The sequence below is a fragment of the Protopterus annectens genome, chromosome 2.part0 (genome assembly GCF_019279795.1).
Source record: "Protopterus annectens isolate FY-2018-M chromosome 2.part0, PAN1.0, whole genome shotgun sequence".
Classification (NCBI taxonomy): Eukaryota; Metazoa; Chordata; order Ceratodontiformes; family Protopteridae; genus Protopterus; species Protopterus annectens.
In genome coordinates this window covers 1,266,923,949-1,266,949,128 of record NC_056728.1, presented here as the reverse complement: position 1 = coordinate 1,266,949,128, position 25,180 = coordinate 1,266,923,949, and the positions used below count along the sequence as shown (strand labels likewise).

Genomic DNA, 25,180 nt, shown 5'->3' with positions numbered 1-25,180 from the left:
AGGGTATGTAGGCAATACTCTCCTCTGTTTGAATGATTGGGAAAGAAAACTGGCAATTCAATGGTTTGATTAATGGACATTTCAGAGATCACTTTTGGCAGAAATGATGGATTAGTTCTCAGAGACATGCTATCTCTATGAAAAATCAAGTAAGGACTCCTGATACATAAAGCTTGAAGGTCAGAAATACGTCTGGCAGAAGTAATGGCAACCAAAAACAAGGTTTTCCATGACAAATGATTGAGGTCGCAAGAAGAGGCTGGTTCGATAGGTGGCATTGTCAGAGCTTGTAGAACTAATGATAAATCCCATGGTTGAATAGGTTCTCTAAAAGGTGGCTTCAGATGATTCACACCTTTTATGAAGGTCTTGCACAATTTGTGGGACATAAGAGAGGAATCTTGGACACCCTCATGAAAATTAAAAATTGCAGCCAAATGAACTCTAATGGAAGAGGCCGATAGACCGTATTGGAAAAGGTCAGCCAGATAGTCTAGTATTATTGACACTGGTGCTGAGAAGGGATCTACTTGTTTATCTTTCAGCCAACAGATAAATCTTTTCCACTTGCTCAGATAAGTAATTCTAGTGAAAGACTTATGAGATGCAATGAGAATGTCACGTACTGGTAAAGAAAGACAATTCTGCCTGGCAATCAAGGGAATTGGAATAGCCAAGCTGTGAGCTTCAGGCTGTTCAAATTGGGATGAATCAGGTTCTGTGGATGTGAGATCAACTCCAGGGTTGGATGGAGAATCCATGGTTGATCTAGTAGGTGAGGCCAAAGGAAGGAGAACCAAATCTGTCAAGACCAATATGGTGCTATGAGGATAACCTTGCTCTTCAACCAACGGGCTTTCTTCAGAAACGGGGGAATGAGGGGAAAGGGTGGGAATGCATAAAAAAGACCCGAGGGCCAGTCGTGGACTAGAGCATCCCTGGGTGACTGTCCCAGAGGGGGAATCAGGGCGAAGTATTTGCTGCATTTGTAGTTGGTCAGGGATGCAAAGAGGTCGCAGCAAGGATGGCCCCAGTAGTGGAAGATCTCCGCCACTATCAAGGGATTCAGGGACCACTCGTGAGGTTGAAGAATGCACCTGCTGAGTCTGTCTGCTATCACGATGGAACTCCCGGGAATGTGTGTTGCTAGAAGAAAACGGTTGGTAGCCATCGCCCATTGCCATATTCTCATGGCCTCTCGACAAAGGGGGTAAGATTTGGTTCCACCTTGCTTGTTGATGTACCAGACCACCGCCATGTTGTCTGATTGAATTGCAATTGTCTCAGACGGCAGCAGGGGGTGGAATGCTTGCAACGCCAGAAGCACCACCCTCAGCTCTAGAACATTTATATGCAGATGGGCCTTCAGTTCGGACCAAGTGCCTTGGACTGTCTGTCCCTGACATAGCCCCCCCCCACCCCATCAGGGAGGCATCCATGGTCACTGTGGCCTTGGGTTGCTGGGGGGAAAAGGGGCGAGACCATTGTGACAGATTGTGTGTCATCCACCAATTTAAATCCTGTTTGCACCTGTGGGTTACTCGAATCATGGCTGAAAGAGGATGCTGAAAGGGATAGCATTGGGTGAGCAGTAGCCATTGTAGAAGCCTCATGTGAAACCTGGCCAGGGGGACAATGGTGATGGAGGCTGCCATGGAACCCAACAGCTGTAGAACTGAGTGAGCCGTGGATTTCTCCCTTGAACGGATTGGAATCAGTTGTTGCTTTATCCTTAAAATTCTGTGCTGTGGAATGGCAACTGCAGTTCTTTGTGTCCAAGATAACCCCTATGAACTCTGTTAACTGAGATGGGGTGAGATTGGATTTTTGCCAGTTTATGGTTATGCCTAGCCTTTGTGCAGCAAGGATAGAGTATGCCAGGGCTTTTTCCAGTAGATGTCTGGGGGGGGGGGGCGGAAATGAGCCAGTCATCTAGGTATGGAAACACCTGGAATCCTTGAAGTCGCAAGTGAGCTGTGATGACTACCATGCACTTTGTGAACACTCTGGGGCTGTAGAGAGTCCAAAGGGCAGTACTCTGAACTGGTAGTGACTGGCTCCCGCACGGAAGAGCAAAAATCTTCTTGATGGCTTGTCCACTTTTATGTGGTAGTACGCATCTTGAAGATCTATCAAGCACATCCAATCATCTTTTTCCAAAAGTGGGAGGATAGACTGTATTGTGACCATCCGGAATTTTTGTACTCTCACAAACTTGTTCAATACACTGAGATCCAAAATTGGTCTCCAGTCCCCGGTTTTCTTTGACACGAAAAATAGTCTTGAGTAGAATCCGGATCCTATCTGGTCTGGAGGGACTATTTGGATAACTCTCTTTCTTGGCAGCTTTTCTATTTCTAATGCTGCTTCTTCCCTTTGACTGGGTGGAACATCGGGAAGGTTTTTTGAAGGGACAGGACAAAGATCAAAGGGGATATGATAACCTCTGGTTATAATCCTTTGTACCCAAGAATCGGTGGTGATAATTAGCCAGGCAGAAGGCTACAAGGAGAAACATCCCCCAACAACCTTCAGAGGAAAGGAGTTGAGCCGCTCTTCAGGATCGCTAGTAGGACTGGCCAGGGAAAGAATCCCTGGAACCCTGGTTACGCGGACCACCTCTGCCCTGAAAGGAGCGTCTTCCTTGTGAGTTCCCCCTCTGCCTATAGGGGAGAACTTGGCCTGTGTGTCACGGAAAGGACCCTGAGATTTCTTGAACCATATCTTCCACTCTTTTGGTTTCGGGAGAAAGCACGTTGAGGGAAAGAATAACAGACACCTATGGCAGAAAGGGTCTTACCGTCCTGTTCACATCTGGCCAGTGTGCTTTTAACTTTGGGTCCAAACAACGAGGAGGCCTCAATGGGAGCATTAAGAAAAGAAGCCTTAAAAGGTTCCGCAAAATTGCACAAGTGCATCCAACCATGTCGTCTCAAGACCGCAGCTGAACCCGCTGCTCTAGCTGCTCCTTCTGATGCGTGAGATATCAGTCGCATAGAGGAGTTAGATATTGACTCAATGGTGGCCAGCTGAGAGGCCACTTTGTCACAGACCTCATCAGACATGGCACCAGTCAAGGTTTCAGAGAGCTCAGAAATCAGATCCCTTTGAAGCCTGGTAAAGTGTGTCATATAATTCAGGGACCTGATAGTAAAGGTTGGTGATGCAAAGGTGCACTTCCCTATCCTGTCCAGGGCCTGGGACTCTTTGTTAAGGGGATGGACAGTCTGGCTTTCTTCTTCTGCCAGATCCTTTTTTGTTGCGGCCGCCACCACCAAAGCATCCACAGAAAGACCTTTTGACCAATGGGTATCTGTAGCAGGAGGGGACAAAATCTTATCTGGCCTCCAGGGAATAGCTTTGATGGTGTCAGGAGTCTTCCAAGCACGCTGTATGATAAGCCATACAAGATCATCGGCAGGTGGAGTAACCCAGGAGGTAGGGGGCCGGGCGCGAAAAGCCTGCAGGAACACAGATTCCTCAGAGGTCAGATTAGGGGACTGCCAGTCACCTCTCTGTTTCAGGATTTCAAGGATATCACCAAAGGATACCTCAGAGGGTGACCGAGGGGATCTTTCCCCCTCATCAAAATCTGTGTCTTCAGTGAGGAACTCTTCTGTGGAGTCCATGTGCTTCCTCTTACACTAACTCTTCCGGTGGACTTCCTTAGTGGGAGAAGCTGGGGAAGACAGCAGAAAAGGGGTTTCCTGTGGGAATATGTCATGAGGCCCTTGCACCCGTTGTCCGCTCGTGTGACTTGTGAAACCAGTGTACCAGAGGAGGGCGGAGGGATAGACAGTCCAGTATCACCAGCAACAGCGAAAGCCTTCTCCATCAGTTGGAAGGCTGGTCCACCTGAAGAGGAGTGAATGTCTAGGACAGGGGTCACCCCTCCCCTAAGTGGCTCAGCCTACCGACCCGGAGTCCCTGGATGGCTGTGGAGCAGCAAACTATGCATGTCACAATTGACAACCTGGGTCATAGCAAAACTTTCCTGCCATGAAGGCAACTGTGGTTCCTTAGTGAGATCCATAAAGGGAACCACAGAAGGGGAAGTCTGTGCTATATCCATGGACTTCAAAGGCAATGAAGGAGGAAAATAAGAAGGGGTCTTTGGAGACAGGTGATCACTTCCCAAGGAAGGATAGTTCCTGGGGGGGTGGGATACCTCTGTCCAAGAGCACCTGATCCACAAGACGCAACACATCGTGTTTGGAAAGGCTTCTAGTGGACCTCACAGAGACTGAGGGAGAAACAGGCCTGTCCATGGAAGAGGCTAACTCGGTACCCATCTCACCAGTCTGCATGGAGAACAATGGTGCAGAGAGAGAGAGAGACTGGGCTATGGGTGTCTGCACAGAAGAAGTCATCGGTGCCGAGGTAATGGTCTGCACTGACACAGGGATCGGTGCCAAAGTGGTTGTCGGTACCGAGGCTGGAACCGACAAAACTGGAGTCAACAACAAATGCATCAGTTCCGAGTAAGATGTTGGAGCCGATGTGGTCAAGGTCTGCGCCAACTGAATGGTCGGTGCCGATACAGTAGTAATAGTCCAAACCGTGGAGCCCCTTGGTGCCGATACAGTGAAGGCTGCTGGAGAAGACGGAGCCGAGATCACTAATGGAGCCAAAGGCCTCGGTGCCGAAGGTCTAGGCACCAAAAGCACTGGGGCTGACTGAGTGAGCTTCGGAGCTGAAAGTTTAGCCTTTTTAGGTTTTGGTTGGCGGGAGTCCCCAGCCGGGGATGAAGGCAGTGATTTAGCCTTGGTGGGAACATCCAATATTTTCTTATGGGCTCTAGGAGGGGTTGAGGCCTCCGATCCAGAAATAGCCTCTGAAAAGGAAGATTTAAGAAGTCCCTTCAGCAACAGCTTGTTATTCTTTTCTAACAAAGTTCTATTTGAAAAGTTTTCACAGATAGTACAGGGTGGGTCAACAGATAAGTGGGACGCCCCCTAACAATAAACGCACAAAGAGTGTGCATCTGAAGAAGGTAGTTTGTGTCCACAATCAGAACACCATTTAAATCCCGGACTACCTTTCTTATCTGCCATAATAACAAATTATATAGCAGAAAGGGGTACTAGCAATGGTACAAAAGAATACCCGAAGGTATGAGAAAAGGGAAAGATTGCCAACGATGGTAAAGGGAGAATACCTCGCAATAAAAAGGTGGAGAAAAGAGAAGAAAAACCTGAAGAAAATATGGTTGCTAGATGCGATAGGGTAAGAGACAATGAAATAGAACCTTTTCTGACAGAAAAGTAAAATGAATGACTATTAAACAACAAATAACTGTACTTAGCTCAAGAGAAACAGCCTGACACGACTGAATGGCAATGTGGCAAATGAAATCTGAGGTAACAGGGAGAAGGGGATTGTGGGTAAGAGTTTAGCTCAAGAGTTTGCAGCTGACGTAAGCTTGGAAAATTACTGGCTTGGTTCTGAGGTCGGAACCGATACCCATGCGTAAGGAATGAACGAGGATTAACAATATCAGATTTATTGTTGAATGTTGTGTACTTATCATTTTACAGTTAGGCCATTTCTTTAATAATATGTGCATAGTTTCTTAGGGACAATTACCCAATTTACTGCTGTTTAACATAGAGCTATCTGAATCCACTTAATTAAAGATGTTTTTATTTGAAGAAAATTAATTTTGGGTGAAGCAGTAGAAGACCATATATATATTTTTAAGGGTAGCGATTTCAGTAAAACTAACATAAGGAAATAATGCCCCACACAAATATTCTGAGGGGCAGAGACCTCTGAAGAACTGATTTGGGAAACTGCAATACCATCAAATTTCAAAGAAAGTGACCATCTTCTATAAGTGATAGACTTTTCGCTGAAAAAATGCATTCTTGACCAGATGACTTTGATGCAGATCTGATTTAAATAGTTAGTTTCAGCAAATATTTATATTGCCATAACAACCAGTCCAGATGCCATCGTTGTGCTGTTTAAGTAAGCAATAACACCTGACAGAGAGTGTGTTAATGTGTAATTAATGCCCACCCAGGTGTTATGAGGGCCAACGCCACAGGAGGAGGGCCTGTACACCCCTGGAAGGGCATTAATTGCACATTAACACACACCCTGGAGGGCATTATTGCTCTTAGAGAATGGGCTAGCTATAAAATTAGGTTCATAGGTTCATAGGTTTATACTAGGCTATCTGCCCTAAGGCATTTATAAACCTAGCCCAAATTATTGTGGCTTACGCCACCCCTTATATGAAAAAATACTGTGCCCATTAGTTTGTTGTGCCTCTGTCCAGCAGTGACCCAGAGATGATTCCCGGGGTAAACCTACGATCTCCCATCCACAGGTCTAGATTTCTCTTGAACAGAGTCAGCGAGGTGCTCTGCCTCACATGGACCGGGATTTTATTCCACAGCATAGGGAGTCTCTGAGTGATAAATCTATTCCTCCAGCACGTCCTATTTATATCCGTGCTAAGGTTTAAGTCGCTTGCTCTAGTGGTTTTGGTGGATTTGGATTTTTTGAGGTGGAGCATGTCCATTAATTCGGGTTGGACATGGCCTTGTATGTCAGGCACATGTCACCTCTGAGCAGACGGTATGCGACTGAATAGAGCTGGAGTTTCTTCAATCTGGCAGCATATGACAGATTTTGGAGTCCCTTTATCCTTTTGGTGAGGAACTTTTGGGGTCTCTCCAATTGCTGCAGATGTCGGGTGAGATACATCCCGAATGGGGCATTGTACTCGATCATTGGTCTGATAAGTGAAGAGTACAGGGAACAATGACCTCACTAGATCTGGATGTGAATCCCTTCATGATCAGGTGGGCAATGTAGAAGGTCTTTCTAACCACTTTAGCAATGTGAGTGTCAAAAGAAAGGCCACTGTCAACCTGGGTCCCCAGGTCCCTGATAACCTCTTCTGTGCTTAGTGGATTGCCACCTATATGGTAGCTTGGGGTTACCTTGTTTTTCCCGAAGGGTATGACTATACATTTTTGGCGTTAACTTCAGGCCATGGCTCTGGCACCAGCTATCTGTTTCCGTGAGTCCCTTCTGAAGGATATCAGTGTCCGATGCACTTTCCACTATGGCCCAGTTTGCAGTCATCTGCAAACTTTGTCAGCCAAAGTCCTCCCATGTTGGCCTGTACTTGTGAGAAGTAGATGCCAAACAATAGGGGCCAAGGACCGAGCCCTGTGGGACACCACTTGTGACCGGCTTGGAGTCTGACACAGCGCCAGCAACTCTAACCCTGTGGGTTCCGTCCTTAAGCCAGTTTGCAACCCATCTTGTGACATATGGGTTTACATTTAAGCTGGTAAGTTTTTCTACAATACCCGAGTGGGGTATTGTGTCGAAAGCCTTTGCAAGGTCAAGGTAGGCTGTATGGACTGCCTTTCCTCATCAATGGCCTTGGTGACTATTTCAAGAAGTCACCAAGTTCAAAAGGCATGATCTTCCCTTGACAAAGCCAAACTGGGTCGGGTCCAATGTCTGCAAGTCCCCTATATCTTTGTTTATGAGCTCCATTATGATCCTCTCCATAGCTTTGCAGACTAGACTTGTTAAGCTTATGGGGCGGTAATTACCAGGGTCCGTGAGGCGCCACCTTTGTGGAGTGGGACCACAGTTGCCGTGACGCCACTCCTTGGGCATGTATCCTGTGGTAAGGCTGAGATTAAACAGCTGCCTTATGTGCGGGTTTAATTCCTCATTTAGCTCGTGTAGCACACAGCTGGGGACACCATCCGTCCCATTGATGCTGTGTTTTAGCTTTAGAGAGAGCAGCTTTCACCTGCGCATTTGAGATGTCCGGGAGGCTACACTCGGCTGGGATAGTTATCTCTCCTTTAGGGGGGAGAGGGGGGTGAAGTTTGCACTGAACCTGTCTGCCAGTATGTTGGCAATGTCTGTGGGTTCAGTGATTTTTGTATCATTTTGGACTAATTCTGAGCATATCTGTGAGTTTCCACCCAGGTTCCTAACATAGCTGAAAAAGGCCTTATGATTGTCCTTTGAATCCATGGCAATTTTTCTCTCAAAATTGGCCTTAGTTGATTTTATGAGTGCTCGTATTTTTTGCTAATAATGATCAGGGGTGACTTCCCTTTTATGGATTTTGTTCTATCATGTAATAGCTTTCTCCTCTTATTGTAAAGTTTGTTAATGGCTGGGGTCCACCAGACTGGACGTTTGCCCTTTGTGGAAAGAGTCTTGGTTTTATTTGGGATTGCCTGATCCATGCAGTCCTGGAGGTGTTCATAGAAGGCATTTGTAAGGGCTTCCGAGCTTGGGTTGTGGTTTCCTCTGACTCAGGGGCCTTGAAGGATACCACACCAGTCTTGAGTAGTGTGAAGTTTGCTTTAGAGAAGTTCTTCACTATGGTCTTTTTGTTTGGGGTGGGGCGGATGTGGATTTCCAGTGAGATTAGTTTATGATCAGATCTCACCAATGAGGGATATACTTCCGTGTGGAGCATTTTGTCCCCATGTTTGTGACAATGAGATCTAGTATATTTTCTCCTCTCGTGGGAACAGTGACTAGCTGTTCCATGGCATTTGAATTTATGAACTCCAGGAACCGTTGGGCTAGAAAGTTAGGGCTTGAGTAATGTTCCCAGTCTATATTCGGTAGTTGAAGTCACCCAATATGATGGTGTTTGGAGATACATTTATACCCTCCAGTGTCTTCAGGAAGGCTGTGTGGGGTTCCTGAGTTTGAGAGGGTGGCCTGTAGCATGCTACAATTTGTAGAGCAGTTTTGCCTATTGTTAGTTGCACCTGGATGGTTTCCGAAGCTTCATGCGTTGCCACCAACCTGGAGGTGTGAGTATCCTTTATGAATATGGATACACCCCCTCCTTTTGTGGAGTGGTCCGGGTTTTGGGGCCGGAATTGTTGTGTTTTACTTACTTATTTTTTTTTTATATTTTTGATGTGAAATAGTTCTTCAGTCTAATGTTTCAAACTTTCTGTAGCATACGTTAATGGTGTTGGAGGAAGCATTTTACATCAACAATATACAAAAAATAATATAGTACTTAAAATAAATAAGCAAGTAAAACACTACAATTTTACAGAGAGCCAATTCTCTCTTTCTCTCTCAGTCTTTCTCCCTGTCTCATACACAGTCTCTTCTGCTTTCACACACACATACATATACATAGTCTCCTCTGGTTTTATATTCACATTCACTCACAATCATAAGTCTCAACCTCTTAGCACAAAAATCTAAACAAACCAAAAATAATAGGGGACAAAGCCCCAAAAATAGGGACAAATTTTAAATAGAGCTTTTAGAAACTTAGAAAGTTCCTAGAACAAAATGTCTTGTATTACAATGCATTTTCTGAAAGATATAAAGCCTGAAACTCAGATGCTTGCCATTAATTAGTGAATTCACTCCTCACTGATTTGCCACAAAACTTCAGAAAACCACAAATTTTATGAGGAACAGACATAATATATGAGGCAAAAATCTGGACATTCTGTGAAAATTAGGATATTTGAGAGCTATGCATGCAAAACCTCTCTCTCTCTCTCTCTCTCTGTCTCTCGATCTCTCACACACATTCTCCTCTGTTTTCATATATGCATTCACTCACACAAGCTTGCTCACTCTCTCAATCTCTCTCACACAGTCTCCTCTGCTTTCATACATACATTCACTCAAGATCACTCTCACTCTTGATCTCTCACACACACACTCTTTAGCTTTCATATGTGCATTCACACACACACAGGCAGAAACATAAACACACACACACACACACACACACACACACACACACACACACACACACACACACACACGCACACGCACACACACACGCACACACGCACGCACACACACACACACACACACACACACACACACACACACACACACACACACACACACACACACACACACACATATAATTTTTTTACTGCTTAGCAAGTATAAAATAATGGTGGCCATTAGTTTTTTTTTTTTTTTTTTAGTCCCAGTTCTGCGGCAGCTTGATATGATGCAATGAAGTGGCAGACTCGTTTTTCAGTGGGCATTGCCTGTACATTAATACCCTTTTGGAGAATGTTCATTCTCCAATCAGGATGCTGATGTGCAGTTTCTCCATTCCCTAAAGAGAAATGTGACAGTCAGCTACTTACTGTGTCTGATTTCTTTAATATAAAAGAATTCTCTGACCTATATTCAAGAAATAAATTATGAAGAACTAGAGAGTGATCTATCATCGTTTTGTGTAAGGAATATAGTCAGCAAACAAACAAGTGCTCATATTTATTATTATTTATTTACTGGGAAAGTCCGACTAGGGATGAAGCCAATTTTCAGCAGAGACCCAGGGAGAAACGCTCCAGACACATCTTTGTAATGTGGGAGGAAACCCACACGAACACAGGGAGGACAAGCAGATGCCACACAGAAGGCACTCCAGCTCAGAATTGAACCAGAGAACCTCTTGCTGTGAGGCAACAATGTTAACACTGCACCACTGCAACATCCATATCCATTTACATATCCAGCTTGTGTTATCTGCTGTTTGCATCCCTACAAACCCAAAGGAATAAAAGTTTGGTGCCATACTTGCTAAGACAAAGTGTCTGCAAAGAAATAATCATAACATAATCTCCTCCTAATGCCCTGGTTAATAAAGGGAGATATATAACAATCAAAATCGCATGGTTATGCAAAGATAATTGCTCATATTAAACAGTATGTAAAAACAATGAAATATTACTGTTACAAAGGATAAGGTTAGAATAGTGATAAAATGGAAATTTTTGTGTCTTTCGGCTTTTCCCAGTTAGGGGTCGCCACAGCAGAACTCTAGTCCGCTAATGATTGGCAGTTGATTTTTATGTACCGGCTTGCCAGGCCTGATGCACAACCTTCAACAATGGTACACCCATTCACGCATGTCTCCACGCAGAAAACGCTCTAGCTGAGAATGAAACCGGACAGCGTCTTACTGTGAGGCGACAATGCTACCGCAGCACCACAGTACTAGGAGAGTGATAAAATGGAAATAATCAATTTAAATACTTTCTAAAATAAAAAAAAATCTTCACTGTCTTATACAAATAATGCTAAAGGCAAATAAAGTGCAAATGTCCTATTACATATTTTCTAGCAATGAGTTAACACATAGGAAAAATTAGTACAGTAATTGTCACTGCTACTTCAGCATACTTGATTATGCAGTCCAGATCCCAGCTGCAGAGCTTCTATTAGAATCTACATGGCATGCCTGTGTCTGTGTCTACAAGGGTTTTTAAAAGGGTCTCCAGTTTCCTTCCACACCTCAAAGGTGTTCAGTAAGTGATATGATGGTCTTCTAAAGTATGTGTGTGTGTGTGTGTGTGTGTGTGTGTGTGTGTGTGTGTGTGTGTGTGTGTGTGTGTGTGTGTGTGTGTGTGTGTGTGTGTGTCCATCCTATAGTAGGCTGGTACGCTATATGGGACTGGTTCTCTACCTCAGTCTTACTCAATATCAAGAAAGAGTTCAACTCCTCAGTAATCCTGATTAGGATAAAACATGTATCCAAAGATTCAATATAATTAGACAGTGTATGCTGTCAGATGAAACTAGATTATGCTAACAGATCTGCATTCTTGAACTATATTACATTCCTAGGAAAGCAAGTCAACATGCATTCTGAATTGATTTTAACATTCAGTAATAATATAGCTCCATGTTATGAATATGAGCTAAAAGTATAACCTCTTTAAACCAAAGCAAAATACAGAGGCTGCATACATTTGGTATTTTACATCATAAACTTAATAACTCAAAGGACTAAGCAACAGAAGTCTAAGTTTTTTTTTGTGCTAAGTTTTGTACCCAAAATATGCTTTTTTTATCTTAAATTATTTTCTTAGAGGAGGGTTGTCTTAAAACTTTTCTGCTGGCACTTACTGAAGATGCAGTAGGGTTTTGTCTTCATCATTATTCCCAAATAGGAATTCTTTGTTGTAGATATTCTGACAAAAGTTGCTTTTTTGAATTTACACTGTTGAATAGGAATGCCAGATTTCAGGCTTGATTAAATCCAAATGCTTCACGCTGGCAATGCTTTGACTGTGTGATCAAAAGCTTTAAGTTCACATGAAAAAAAGCAATTCTAACACATGTAAGATGAATCTTTTTTAAGAAAACTATTTTCAACTGCACATCATTTTGTTTGCAGATTTTTAAAGAGAGAGCAACAACTCTTCTGCATTTCCTGATTTAATAAACCTCAGTAACCCTTAGCAAAGACGCAAAAAGGACAAGAAGACTGGCTGTGTATGATCCTTTAAGAGCTTTAGTATACAAAAAACATGAGAAATATTATATGATCCAATCTTTTATTAAGATTTAGGTATAGTTCCATCTCGACGTTTTTAAGTTATTTCACAAGAATTTTGGATATCAGATTCATTTGGAAGAATAAATATAAAGCAGTGTATGTCAGAGTTCTCCAAATCATCAGAAATTCTAGAAAGTTTTTCATTTTCCTTCTTACTGGAGTTTCATTGCTCTCCAGTTGTTCCTTTTTGCCTAGATGGCTATACTGTAAATTCCTCCATTTTCTGATGCAGATCAGTAAGGCTATTAGTTATTGATTCAAACCGATTAAAACCATTTCTACAGTGTTTCACCTGAGATGGGTATATTTCATAAAATGTGATGTTTTCAGTTAATGTTCTAAACCACTGACAAACTGATTTGCACTGAGAAAGAAGGTTTTATATTGTGGAAACTGACGTATAAGAAACTGAATATCCCAAGTAATGATCAGAAAAAAAAGCATGCTTATGTGCATTCTGACTGAAATTTCATTTGAGATGTACCACTTGAATATTTCTTGTTTATGCAGCTTGTTCATTTATTGATGCATCCAATAATATGTTTGGGCGGAAGTATGAGATATTACTAGACATCATGTAGTTGGCTACTGCATCACAATACTTAGCAATCATTTTAAGGTACCATTAAACAACTGGTTACATAATAGTAATGATACGTATGCAAATCACATGGGTGTTAACATTCTCTGTTTTATAGGCATTGAGAACCAGGTAAAAGTTTCACTTCTGAGCAATCTTTAATAAGACAAAATATGTATCGAAACATTTAAGAACAAATCAGGCATTGTATACTGGCAGATGAAACTACATTATGCAAACAGATCTGCATCGTTGAACTGTAATACATTCATGGGACAGTATATGAATAACCCTTGGATTAAAAAGAGGATGCCAGATTTCATTCTATATACTTGTCACAGAGGCAGTGCTGAGTGCCATGTTTTTCTTTCTCTCGAGTCTAACTTTTGGGAATGTTAATTTGCAGTTCTTAAATATTGTGAAAGAAGTCCATACTATTTAAAACAAAATCCTTGGTGAAGTCCTTCAGATGTTTTAAATAAGATGGCATCAGAAAGACTGATTCATTGGTCATGGTAAACGTAACAGAAGACAGCACACACAAACCTAGTGTCAGGGTCTGTGAATGCCAAGATTTGAAGATGTATTTATCAAACCACTTCTCTAAGTGATAGCATGAAAGCATCCATAGCGGTCAGATTTGTAGTCTTTAACACGTTTACCTGCATTTCTACAATGTCTTCCTACATGGTTTTGCTAACAACTACAACAGAACACCCTTAATTTTGGTAGCTTCATAGGAAAAAGATGCAAGCTACCCAAGGAAACACTGTTAAATTTGAAATATTTATATTTGGAAGTTGGTGATATAACATTTTTTTCTGTTTTTCTCCTTAGTCTCTGGAACAATAGTCAGACTGGAAAATCTTGAGCCACAGACTAATTATTCAGTTACAGTTCAGCTGTTTCGCCCTGGTGAGGGAGGTGAAGGGAATCCTGGTCCTCAAGCAAGCTTTGAGACATATGAAGCCAGTAAGAATTAGTACATTTTCTATATTTTTTAAGGTTTATGTTTCTATAATCTGAATGTGTGGTTAACAACATGTATCGAGGATTACACTATGGCTGAGAGTTTAACACAGTTGGGGGGGGGGGGGCAGTGCTAAACATGGTTCCACTCTGTAGTTACTACCATGGACAAAATGTCTGAACCTGTTATTCTCATTTCCAGCCATAAGTACACACAAGCAATAAATATAGCTACAGGAAATGTTATACTGGTCCAGCCAAATGGAACATTATATTACTACTGTGGCAAATCTTCTGGTGAACTAAGTCAAATTAATTTGATATCATGGTCACTTGGTTGAAGTCTAACATATATTGTTAGAATCTGAAGCTGTAAGTGTTAATGTTAATTACTGCACATGCACTCCCATTGGGGACGTTGAAAATCTAGCTTTTCTCACTGCTTTCAGCAGTGGAATGAAAACTGGGAGAAAGTTAGCTGGACAAAAGAGGAGGGAAACCAGTACATCTACTGGGTACACTTTCTCCATGTATGATGCAGTTTGGAATTGCAGAAATAACCCGAGTATTTAACTTGGTGACTAATAAGCCCATTCAAAATGCACCCAGCTGAGTCATGGCCAATTCACTAGTAATAACTTAAAGCTAAACTCATGGAAAGAACAGACAGGAAACCACATATTTAAATAAAATGCTTTGTAAGGACCAAATCTTTCTACACCCCGGTGTAAGGGGATATATCACTCATACATATACTATTTTTTTATATTCTAACTCTAAAATTATAATATTTGTAGAATGTGAGTACTTTACTACTATGAAGAAAAGGATCCCCTTACCTTGAGGTATTTAAAAATCAGAGTGAAAATAAATTAGGACCATAAGTGTGAGAGGTAGTCCTCCCAACGTGGGATAAAGAAGACTTGTTTTCCTAACAAAAAAATAATATGTAGCAATGTGGCTTTGTTAGTCAGTATGTTTTGTATTCAGCCGATTGTGTATATTTGGTTGAGTTTCAGTTAGGTGTTCATAGGTTAGTATTTATTTATTTATTTATTTCAGTTTGATTACCGGGGAGGTCCACTGGGCTTGTGGGCCCGTTTTCAGTGGAGGCCCGGGGAGAAAAGCTCCAGAAGTTTAATTACAATAAGAAATTACAAAAAGAAATTACATAGAAAATTACATTAAAAAAAAATGTATTCAGAGGCAATTGTATTTCAAATAACATTTATCAATAAAAGAATAACAAGTAACAATTTCAATAGTTCAAGAGGAAATATTGGCTTATGGTTTGAAATCAGGATGTACTAATTAGGAATCTAAGTAGAGAAATTTAAGGAGGTCAGGTAGGAAAATGAGGTAAGCCAGGAGAGAAATGGGAGGATAACTTGAGAGGAATGGGCTTGAGAGTGCAATTGCATTTCCAGTTTTGATGGAGGCAAGAATGAAGATGGCTTTTGAAGATGTTAAGGTTGGAGTAGGAGCTAGTACTAAGCTAACTGCCCTTGCAAGCCATTTTAAGCCTAGCTAATTATCCCTTGTGAGACTCAAACCCTGCACCTTGTGTTTATAAGGCAAACACCTTAACCACTAGGCCATTGTGTGCTTTAACTATGTTTATAATGTCTTCATTTTTGACTTCCAGTCCTTTGTGAAGAAAAGTATTTATTATATTAAGAAAGCCCACAGCATTGCATTCCGTAATTAGAAAGAAACACTTACTGGAAGCAGATGAATGTAATTTCTGAGTGTTTTTCATTTTATGTTAAAGGAATACATTTTTAAACAAATTTCTATTTTTCTAATAAATTATTTAATTCAGAATTTGCATCTAAACATGTCTGTAAGTTCTGCAACATACAGTGCCTATGAAACATTAACAGTTACTTTGTTGTTCTTCTTCTTTCGGCTTTTCCCGGTTAGGGGTCGCTACAGCGGAACTCTGGGCCGCTAATGATTAGCAGTAATATTTTATGGTGCCGAGGTGCCTAATGAGTGGAATTTCATGCTGATTATATTAATAGGATAGTATGTTTCATGCATTAGGAGCGTGCTGTTTCAGAAAAGTAATAATTGTATTACTATGTCAGACATGGCTGTCATGTCTGTTTTAGATTGCAGGACCAACTTTTATAGACTGCAACTACTACTTGAAAAGGGGGTCTTCATAGCACATGTTATCCTTAATCTTGAGAAAGAAGGAACAGGATGGGTAGTTGACTTTAAGTCTACAGTACAGGGCATGCATTGGTGTGATATTGGATAAAAAGTTAAGTTTATAGCTCATGAATGAAACAAGATTTTGTAGTTTTGCTTAGTCTTGTAGCAGACTTTTAGATGTAGGTTGAGCTGATTTATATTGATGCCAAGCGTAAGGGCTAGATTTCATACATGTATATTTTTATATCTTTTGTCAGTCATTGTTGTTATTCATCAGCTTGTCAGTGTCCTAGTTATACTGGAAAAGATAACGCTGAAAAGAGAGGAGATTGGAGTAGAAGAAGACAGTAATTTTTAATTCTTGTACAAAGAGGACATAAATCTATGTTTGTAAATCAAATGGGCATTGCTGTAGTAATGGAAAATGAGATTTATGCAAATCTGGTTAGAATGAGTTTAATTTTATGCCTTTTGTTGTAATGGTGGTCGTTACAGGACAGTGACCATTCTGTTTCATAGGATATTACTAATTTTTCAATAGGACATCAATTAATTTAACTCAGTAATTTAATTTAGCTATTAACCATTATTAGTGCTAGTCAATATCTTACTAGTGCAGTGAATATACTATCCCAAGGTATGTTCAGTGACATGTAAGCCATATATCTTATTGCATTTCTGCCTGCCTATAAACAGAGTTGTAGGAATTTTAACAAACACAGATTAGCAAGAGTGGGATTGTATGTAATCTCTTCAGGGTGGACATTTTCAATAATATAAGACTAATTGCTTCCATTTTGGAATCTGAAGCTTTGATGTGCCTTACTGAATGGTTAAGATTTATTACAATACAGTGACTTTTAGGTACACAATTTCCCATTTTGAGAAGGTTGTGCAAGACATAGTACTATCACTGTCATCCATGTTAGGGAGGCTTAGAAGGGCTTTCTTATGAGCACATACCTAATATTCAGAAGAGAAATTTTGGGCAATGCCAAAACTCAAAGGTAAGTCATGGATGTTTTCAACAACACACCATTTGTTTCTTACTAGATAAGTGACAGGGAAAGAAGAAGAGTTTTAAGGGGGGGGGGGGCTGTATGCTGGTGAGTCTGCGGGTGAGTGCCAGGAATAGAAATGAAAGAGATGAAAACTTTCTTATGTTCTCCAGTTATGCTTTTCATTTACTACTGTAACATTTGAAATATTTCAAAACCTTGACTCCTGTCATTATCCAGAGTTTTTGATGAGAGAAGTATGTTTTAGAAAGGCTGTAACAGAACTAAGTTTCTTGTATGAACTATATCAGCAATCCAAGATACAAATGATGGTTTAGTCCATCTCAGACTAGCTTCTAGTGAGATATATAGCAAAGAAACACACACACACACATACGCACACACACACACACACACACACACACACACACACACACACACACACATGCATTCTTGCTTTATTCTTTGCAGGGTTGTGGGGTAGCCAGAGCCTATCCCAGTAATCAAAATATGCAAAAAATAAAACCAATTCTGAATGGGATGTCAGTTCATCAAAGTAGGTACAAAAACACATACACTCACTCATACTCACACACACACACACACACACACACACACACACACACACACACACACACACACACACACACACACACACACACACACACTGATAAACAGATATCATAAATATGTTTATCATTTTCAGGATTTTCAGGATGTACTTTTACTTCTGTACATTCAAGCATTTTATTACCACCCTGTGCATGTCATCAGCTATCATATAATGTAACCCATTGTCATAACTCATAGGATCATAGGAGATTACTAGGTTATTGACCTGGAGGCCATTTCAAGTCTAGCTGTTTCAACCCAATGTAATACCATAGATACTCTAGTCAATACCCAGGATTGTATTTATTAATGTCTGCCCATGTCCAGGAGGGTTGTTGTGGGTGTTATCCCTGGTAAGAATTTATGGTGCCCCATCCACTCTTCCAGGTTACTTTTGAACAGTGTCATAGAGGTGCTCTGCTTCATGTGAACTGGCAGCCTATTCCAAAGATGTGGTAGTCGCTGGCAGACAAATCTGTTCCTCTAGCATGTCCTATTCAGCCTCTTCCCACTAAAACACATGCATCACTTACTAAAATCAGTAATTCTATATAAAAGGACTTCAAGAACTTTTAGAACTGGTTACAAGTCAATAAACTCACATATAATGCTAATAAATCCACAATATTCCATCTTAATATTGTTCCAAACTAATAAGAAGTTTGCCACTTCACAAACAAACACAACCCTTTACCCACAGATGATTCCTCTTCATATACAACAAAATACCTAGAAATAATTCTGGATTAAAACGTATTATTTCTTCCCTACTTATACAACTGCAATATCTGAGGTCTCTCACCCATCTGAAAGTAGCCTACAGAATCGTCCACCTCCTCACTAAAGAAGCAAGATAGGCTATTGCCAATAAGTTACTATTAACTAGACCAGAATATACTATCCCATTCATTGACCTACAGATATCCCAGTACTTAACACATACTCAAAAGTACAGAAATCAGAATTCAAAGGTGCATTCGTCTGACCCCCCAGGCACACCACTGCCAGACAAGTAATACACCTAATTTGCTGTCCATAGAATTATGGGTTACTTTCCTTCTAAACATGCAAAGTATTAAATGATCACTACACTTCCCCTTCTCTCAAAACCCTCCTTTACTTTAGAAATGCTGCATACAATCCCAGAAACAAGCATGACCCTCTTCTTAGCTGCCTGCTCTAGATACTCACCATAGCTGAAAAGTCTTTTGCCAAGCAGTATGCATTGAATGTCTAGAAGTAGGATTAATATTATTTATATTTGTTGAGATTATTCTAAGGGCATAGTCAGCATCTTTGAAGCATTTGCGCTTATATTTCTTAGGACATATTTTAACCTTTTCTTGAATTTAGATAGATCCTGTAAGGCTCTAATATAATTAAAAAGACTGACCCAGGATACTGGAACCAATTTTGTCAAGGATCATTTGCACAGGGCTATAATAACATATCACCTGTTTAAGTTTAAGGTTGCTAGAAGTGCAAAGACTATGTGAAGATTCATGAAATGAAAAACAAGGGCAGTATCTGTCATGAAGTAGTTAAAAGGAAGTATAATGAGAAAGTGGATCTTGCTGCAATAGGGAGCCATTTCGCTTCCTGAATAGAAGTGTAGTGGTGTTCTTAATGATAGACTAAAATTTATAAATCCAAAGACATTGCGTTGTGTAGTCTGGAATAATGAAATGTTGTATACAGAGAGATTAGTTATTAGTGATGAGGCAAATTCTAGTCTAGGGATTAAGATATTTATTGTAATGGCATGACATGCACCATATATTCATATGAGAATATGTAGAACTTATCAGTCAGTGACGAAAGAGGTACCATGCTTGCCTTTGGTGCTGGAAGACCAGAAGTCTGTGGGCTCGATTCCCATTCCAGGTGATTGGATTAATTCTGAAACTGCTGACACTGAATTTCAGTATTAGAGAGGTACTGCACTCAATACCCCCCAAAAGAAAGCAAACATAGGTTCTTCACACACTACAAATGTAATTTGATTAAGCATTTTCATTTATTTTAATTCTGTGATTTCATCAGAATAATTACAAATCAAATAACCCAGGTTTAAATAATGAAAAATCACATGACCCTTCCCATACGCTCAAGTATGTGTAAACATGATTAAAAACGAAAACAATTCTAAACAAAATTCACTCCTGAATGTGCTGTCTTTCAGATAAGATTTTAAACTGAGGTCCCATCTGCTTGAGTGGTAGCTCAAATGGTTGTAAGAGATACCAGTATAAGAGATCCAATGTTACCTATTAAAAAGAGTAGGGGACTTTTATCTGTATATATATATATATATATATATATATATATATATATATATATATATATGAAAAATCCAAGACTACATGTGATTCAAACATTTTACAATAATTCCATCTGTACACAAATTAAATTTGCAAAGACACATCTATTAGAATTGTTTATGCAAAAAAGAAATTTCTCCAATTCTTTTGTCATAACCATTTTCATAATTTTCCTAACATCAAAGAATGATCCCACATCTTATTATAAAGCAGTTCCTAGTATCAAGCAACCCAAAGAATGCACTATACACTCACTAATAACTTATCATAAACATCCAAATATTTTGCATACATTGCTCGTAGCAACCGTACAAAATCATACGCTTTGTTATTGGATATAGGTGCTTGATACTATAAACCCAAATAACTGTTTCTATGAACACATGAACTGTAGTTCATCAAATTGATTTGTATTTATTTATTTGACATTTGTTGACTGGGTTAGTCTGACTGAGCTATTGCCCTTTTTCAGCAGAGGCCTGGGGAGAACAGCTCTTCAATAATAAACAAAAACATAAAATATAAAAATAGTACAGTAATTAAACTAGCAAAACAATTTTTCAATATAAAATGTACAGTCTTTGATTTACAAGTTTTTTAAAAGATTGTTTGCAATCAATTAGTTTGAGTGAGATAGTCAAAAGCAATTGACTTAGTTATTTGCAGAGGGTTTAAATAAGTCAGGATGAATAGGGGGAGAGCAGTAAAGAATAGTTAGTAAGAGAAACATGATTTGGTGGGGAGGTTATGTAGAAGGTCAGAAAGGGTCATAAGGGTTGGTGAAGGGCAGAGTCAGGTAAGTTCATGGAGGGTATTTACAGTGGCAGGTCCCGGAGCTGGTTAGAAGGTTTTTGAGAGCAGTTTTGAATTTTTGCGGGTGATTTATATTTCTAATGTCTAGAGGAAGTTTATTCCAGGAGAGGGAGAGGGAGTAGCAGTACAGGTTTTTTCCTATTGCGCTTTTTGGCTTGTAGATTTGGAACAGATTTTGGTCTTCTGAGAGTCCTGGGAGGAGTGTAGGGGGATGCAGGAGTAGAGATATCTGGACAGAAGGAGGACTTATATAAGATGGAATGTACAACCTGCAGCTGTGAGGAAAGTAGTTTGTGGGGGAATTCTAGCCAGTTTAAGGAGTTAAGGGAGAGGCAGTGGTGTGATTTATAGGACTGGTTTGCAGCAAATCCAGTGACTTTATTGTAAGTGGTTTCTAATTTTGTTAGGAGAGAGGGCTGGAGGTTGGTGAGGATTTGTGAGCTGTAGAAAAGACTGGTGAGAAGGTAAGCATGTGAAAGAGACATTCTAGCCTTGTTAGATAAGATTTTTTTTTCCTGTAGAGCAATCCAAGTTTTTGATGGGTTTTCTTGATGCAGTAGAGCACAGGATGTTTGAATTTGAGTTGGTAATCTATGATGACACCAAGAAGTTTAGTATGTGATTCAGATGTGATGGAAGTATTATTAAGGGATGTGATATAAAAAGAAGGCTTTAAGTAATTGAGGGATTTCAAAAGAAAAAGTAAGAGTTTTTTTTGGGGGGGGTTAAGATTAACTGGTTATGAGAGAGTCAGTTTTCAATAGATTTGAAGTTTTTTTGTGTTAGTGTGTTCAGTTCTGAGAGGTTATCATCTATAGTGATGACTGTGGAGTCATCAGAATATTGTATGAGTGAAGACTGTGGACAGGATGTATGATACGTGTTACACAGTCTATTTCATTTATCCTTTTACTACCAGTTTATCGATCATTGACTACCACAAAAATATCTTGTAGCTCAACTACTCCCTTAAGTATTTTCCTTTTGAAGTTTACACATTTTATATTGTATTATCTAACTTACTCTAAGGTTTGATATAGTAATAAGCATCCACAATATATTCATATCATAGCTTTCAATTCTTAAGTGAGCATTATAATTTTTTTCTTCTATAAAATAATTTTATGTCCATACCCCCCAGTGGTACAGGTTAAGTCTTTCTTTCTTTTCTTTGAAATCATTATTTCTCAGATAGTTACATAATTCCCAAAGTAATAATCCTACAATATCAACATGTTTTTGACATAGTTTGCAAAGAACACCCTCCAAAAATGTAAATAAGTTAAATATACTACTGGATTAGCCATACCTAAACTTCAATTATCTTTTTTTACTGAATATGGGATTTCACATTATTGGGCTTAACTTAGTGCCTCATAAAAACTCAAAAACAAAAAAATTGTAACAGATTTTTCTTCAACCACAGGGGATGGAAAAATGACCCCAATATAACCCAGTCTTACTAGTATCATTGTATGTAGTACATAAGTTTCTATATAAAAACATCTTAAAATAATTCTATCATTTTAGTATCTGTTTCTGTTTATCTGCTTTTACTATATGTGAGAGTTCCCCTTCTCCAAAATACTTAAAAAATGTATTAAAAAACAATTGCTAAACTATGTTCTGCAGGAAGAACTCCAAATCCCCATACAATATGGCTTCCGTCCTTCCCATAGTACTAACACTGCACTTCTAGCCTATGTAGATACTGTCAATGAAGCTAGAGGTAGTGTCAATCTAGTCTCCTCCTTATTTCTCGACATGTCTAATGCCTTTGTCACAGTTTGTCACAGTAAACTTCTACTTCAAATGTCCTCATTAGGTCTCTCAGCCCACTCTCCTATGGTTCAAAAGCTACCTATCCAATAAGTATCAGTCAGTAAAATAGCACTTCTCCCTCTCTCCATACCTCCTAGTAACAACCAGTGTACCACTAGACTCTGTCTTTGGTCCCCTGCTCATTAATATTCTCAACAACAGCCTCCACATATCCACACAACAGACCTCTCTAATACAGTATGCAGATGACTCCACACTCATTTGCACATCTGACAACATGGCACACCTGCAAAGAAATACTCAGGAAGCTTTAACAGCAACTGAAACATAGCTTTGTAACTTAACTCAAGCTTAACCCTAAAAACAAAAACAACTACGTTTATTACTGCAAATCCCACTCCCATGAAAAAACAAAATTTAAAGTCCTCTCTTTTGATAATACAACCACTGAAGTCACTTCTCATGGCAAATTATCGAGGATGGTAGTGGATGATAATCTTAAATTTGACCTGCATAAACAAAATTGCATAAGAAAAACTCATCAAAAACCAGGGATGCTTTATAAAGATAAAAACTTTTTTCACCAAAGCAACTAGAGCTACACTTGTCACTATTTATCTCCTCCCCACACTTCTTTAGTGCTTCCATCCTTACTAACCTACAAGCATCACAAATTTAAAAACTTGAACAATGCTATAATAAAGATGTTAAATTTGCAGCAAATTCTCTTTTCAGAACCCACCACTGTATAGCACTAAAAAGTCTAAATTGGTTAGACAACCCCATCAGCTAACATATACAGCTTCTTATGATCTATAAAATTATCCGGTATCCGTCTGATTGTCCAGCACTAAATAACTTTCTATGCAACTGTGTTCCTAGTCGGCCATTACTATCCAAAGACCAAACACTCCTGTCTGTTCACAAACCTATGAAAATTTGCTAGGCTTGTCTGTACTTGTGGAACTCCTTATCTTTATCTATCAGGTCAACATCCTCCATCCTATCCTTCAAAACCATTCTGAAAGATTTCCAGCTCCATACTCTCCCTTCTTCACTTACTTCCTTACTTCTAGCAATTTCTCTTCCCTGGCTTTCTCTCTAAAAATATTATAAGCCTGTTTTCCTCTTACTTCATATTAGTAGAAACTACAATACAAACCTAGCCAAGCTAGCATTTTCACTGTGTGATACATCAAACCTCCTGGAATAGAGCCCCATGGGATATATGCAAATGACCCCTTAAGGACATCAAGGGTTTCAGCTATATGGCTTCTGAATGTCCATGAGTTTTTATGTTTTCATTTTTAAATCTTTATGGACAGATTCAGGCAAACAAAACCAAACATCACTAGCTGTGGACATGCATGTTTCGGCCTTCTTATGATCTCATCAGCATTGGACATTCAGAAGTCATATAGCTTGTACTTGTGGAGAAATTACTTGAGAGCAGGCTTAATCTGGCAGATCATGACCTCAACAGGTTACCGGCTGTGACAGCCTCCTTTGTCTTACAACAGAATCTCCTCTAACTAAAATATTGTGCTGTGTGGCATTTTGCCTTATGGGTTTAGAGGCTGAGACACCTTGTGACAATGTTTTATGTGTCTTAGTGTGTGTTGCCTTTGCCAAGTGTTTTGGATTTAGTGCAATAGGTCTGTGAGGCTGCCAGCCCAGCTACCTGGAATTTTGTAAATAATCATATGGCATTTGTGAATATTAATTTGATTCATAGGCTTGTCTTACAAATCTAAGAGAACTATATGTTATGTTGATATTAAACTACTGGTACAGAAGTGTGTGTTGAAGTGTATGTTATGTACTGAGCTTCAAGAATGTAACCACAGTGTACCCTACTGGAAAAGAATAGAGTTAACTTGCAAACTCTAAGAAAATAAGTGAATTGTTTTATGATTGTGTTTATCTCTCAGTTTCACTGAAGGAGACAGGATGTCTACAGCTAGAGGTTTCTTTCTATTGTCTTGAAACAGAAATAATTACTAGGTTTAAAATATAAAAGTGTTTAACTGTTTTACAACTTCCAGTTCTAGGCAAACTTCTGTGAGATATGTACTTCTCACACAGAGATGGTAAACATTCTGTTGCTATCTGTTAGCCTGGGAGATGAAGGCAGGTGACAAATAGTGATGTCATCCAGCTGACCCAGCAGTAATGGTTTCATATTAATTTGGGAACTCTTTCAGAGACTGTGCATTTTGTATTTGTCTTTGGACCTGGAAACATCCATCTTCAGCACTTCTGTCTTGCTAATAGTAAGTAACTAGGGTACAGTGATTTCTCTTAGATATAGACAGGAATAAAGTAAAGATTAGTTTAGATGTTTTCTGTGTTTATTTGAGACTGTCCTGCAATGTTGTTTTGAAATATTTCCTGTGATTCTGAACTCTGAAGTGACTATGACTGTTATTGAGTACTGTATTGTTCTTTTATGTTTATTATTACATATATTTAAACCTTTGAATTGCGGCTGGTTTGTTTAGAGATATTTAAACTCTTAGAGTACTTGCATATGTATTTGGTGACACTGTATAGGCCACTCCTAAATAGCCTTGGTCTTGGTCACACTTACCATTTGGATAAT

At 39.6% G+C, this 25,180-nt stretch overlaps 1 protein-coding gene across 1 annotated transcript in view; it reads left to right on the top strand.

Moving 5' to 3' along the window:
* The window catches only part of TEK (TEK receptor tyrosine kinase), a 767,861-nt gene that overhangs the window by 489,514 nt on the left and 253,167 nt on the right, over positions 1 to 25,180 (top strand). Inside the window, exon 11 of the mRNA XM_044061437.1 lies at positions 13,761 to 13,895. Within this exon, the coding sequence (XP_043917372.1) occupies positions 13,761 to 13,895 (135 nt within the window). The remainder of the gene's footprint in view (positions 1 to 13,760; positions 13,896 to 25,180) is intronic.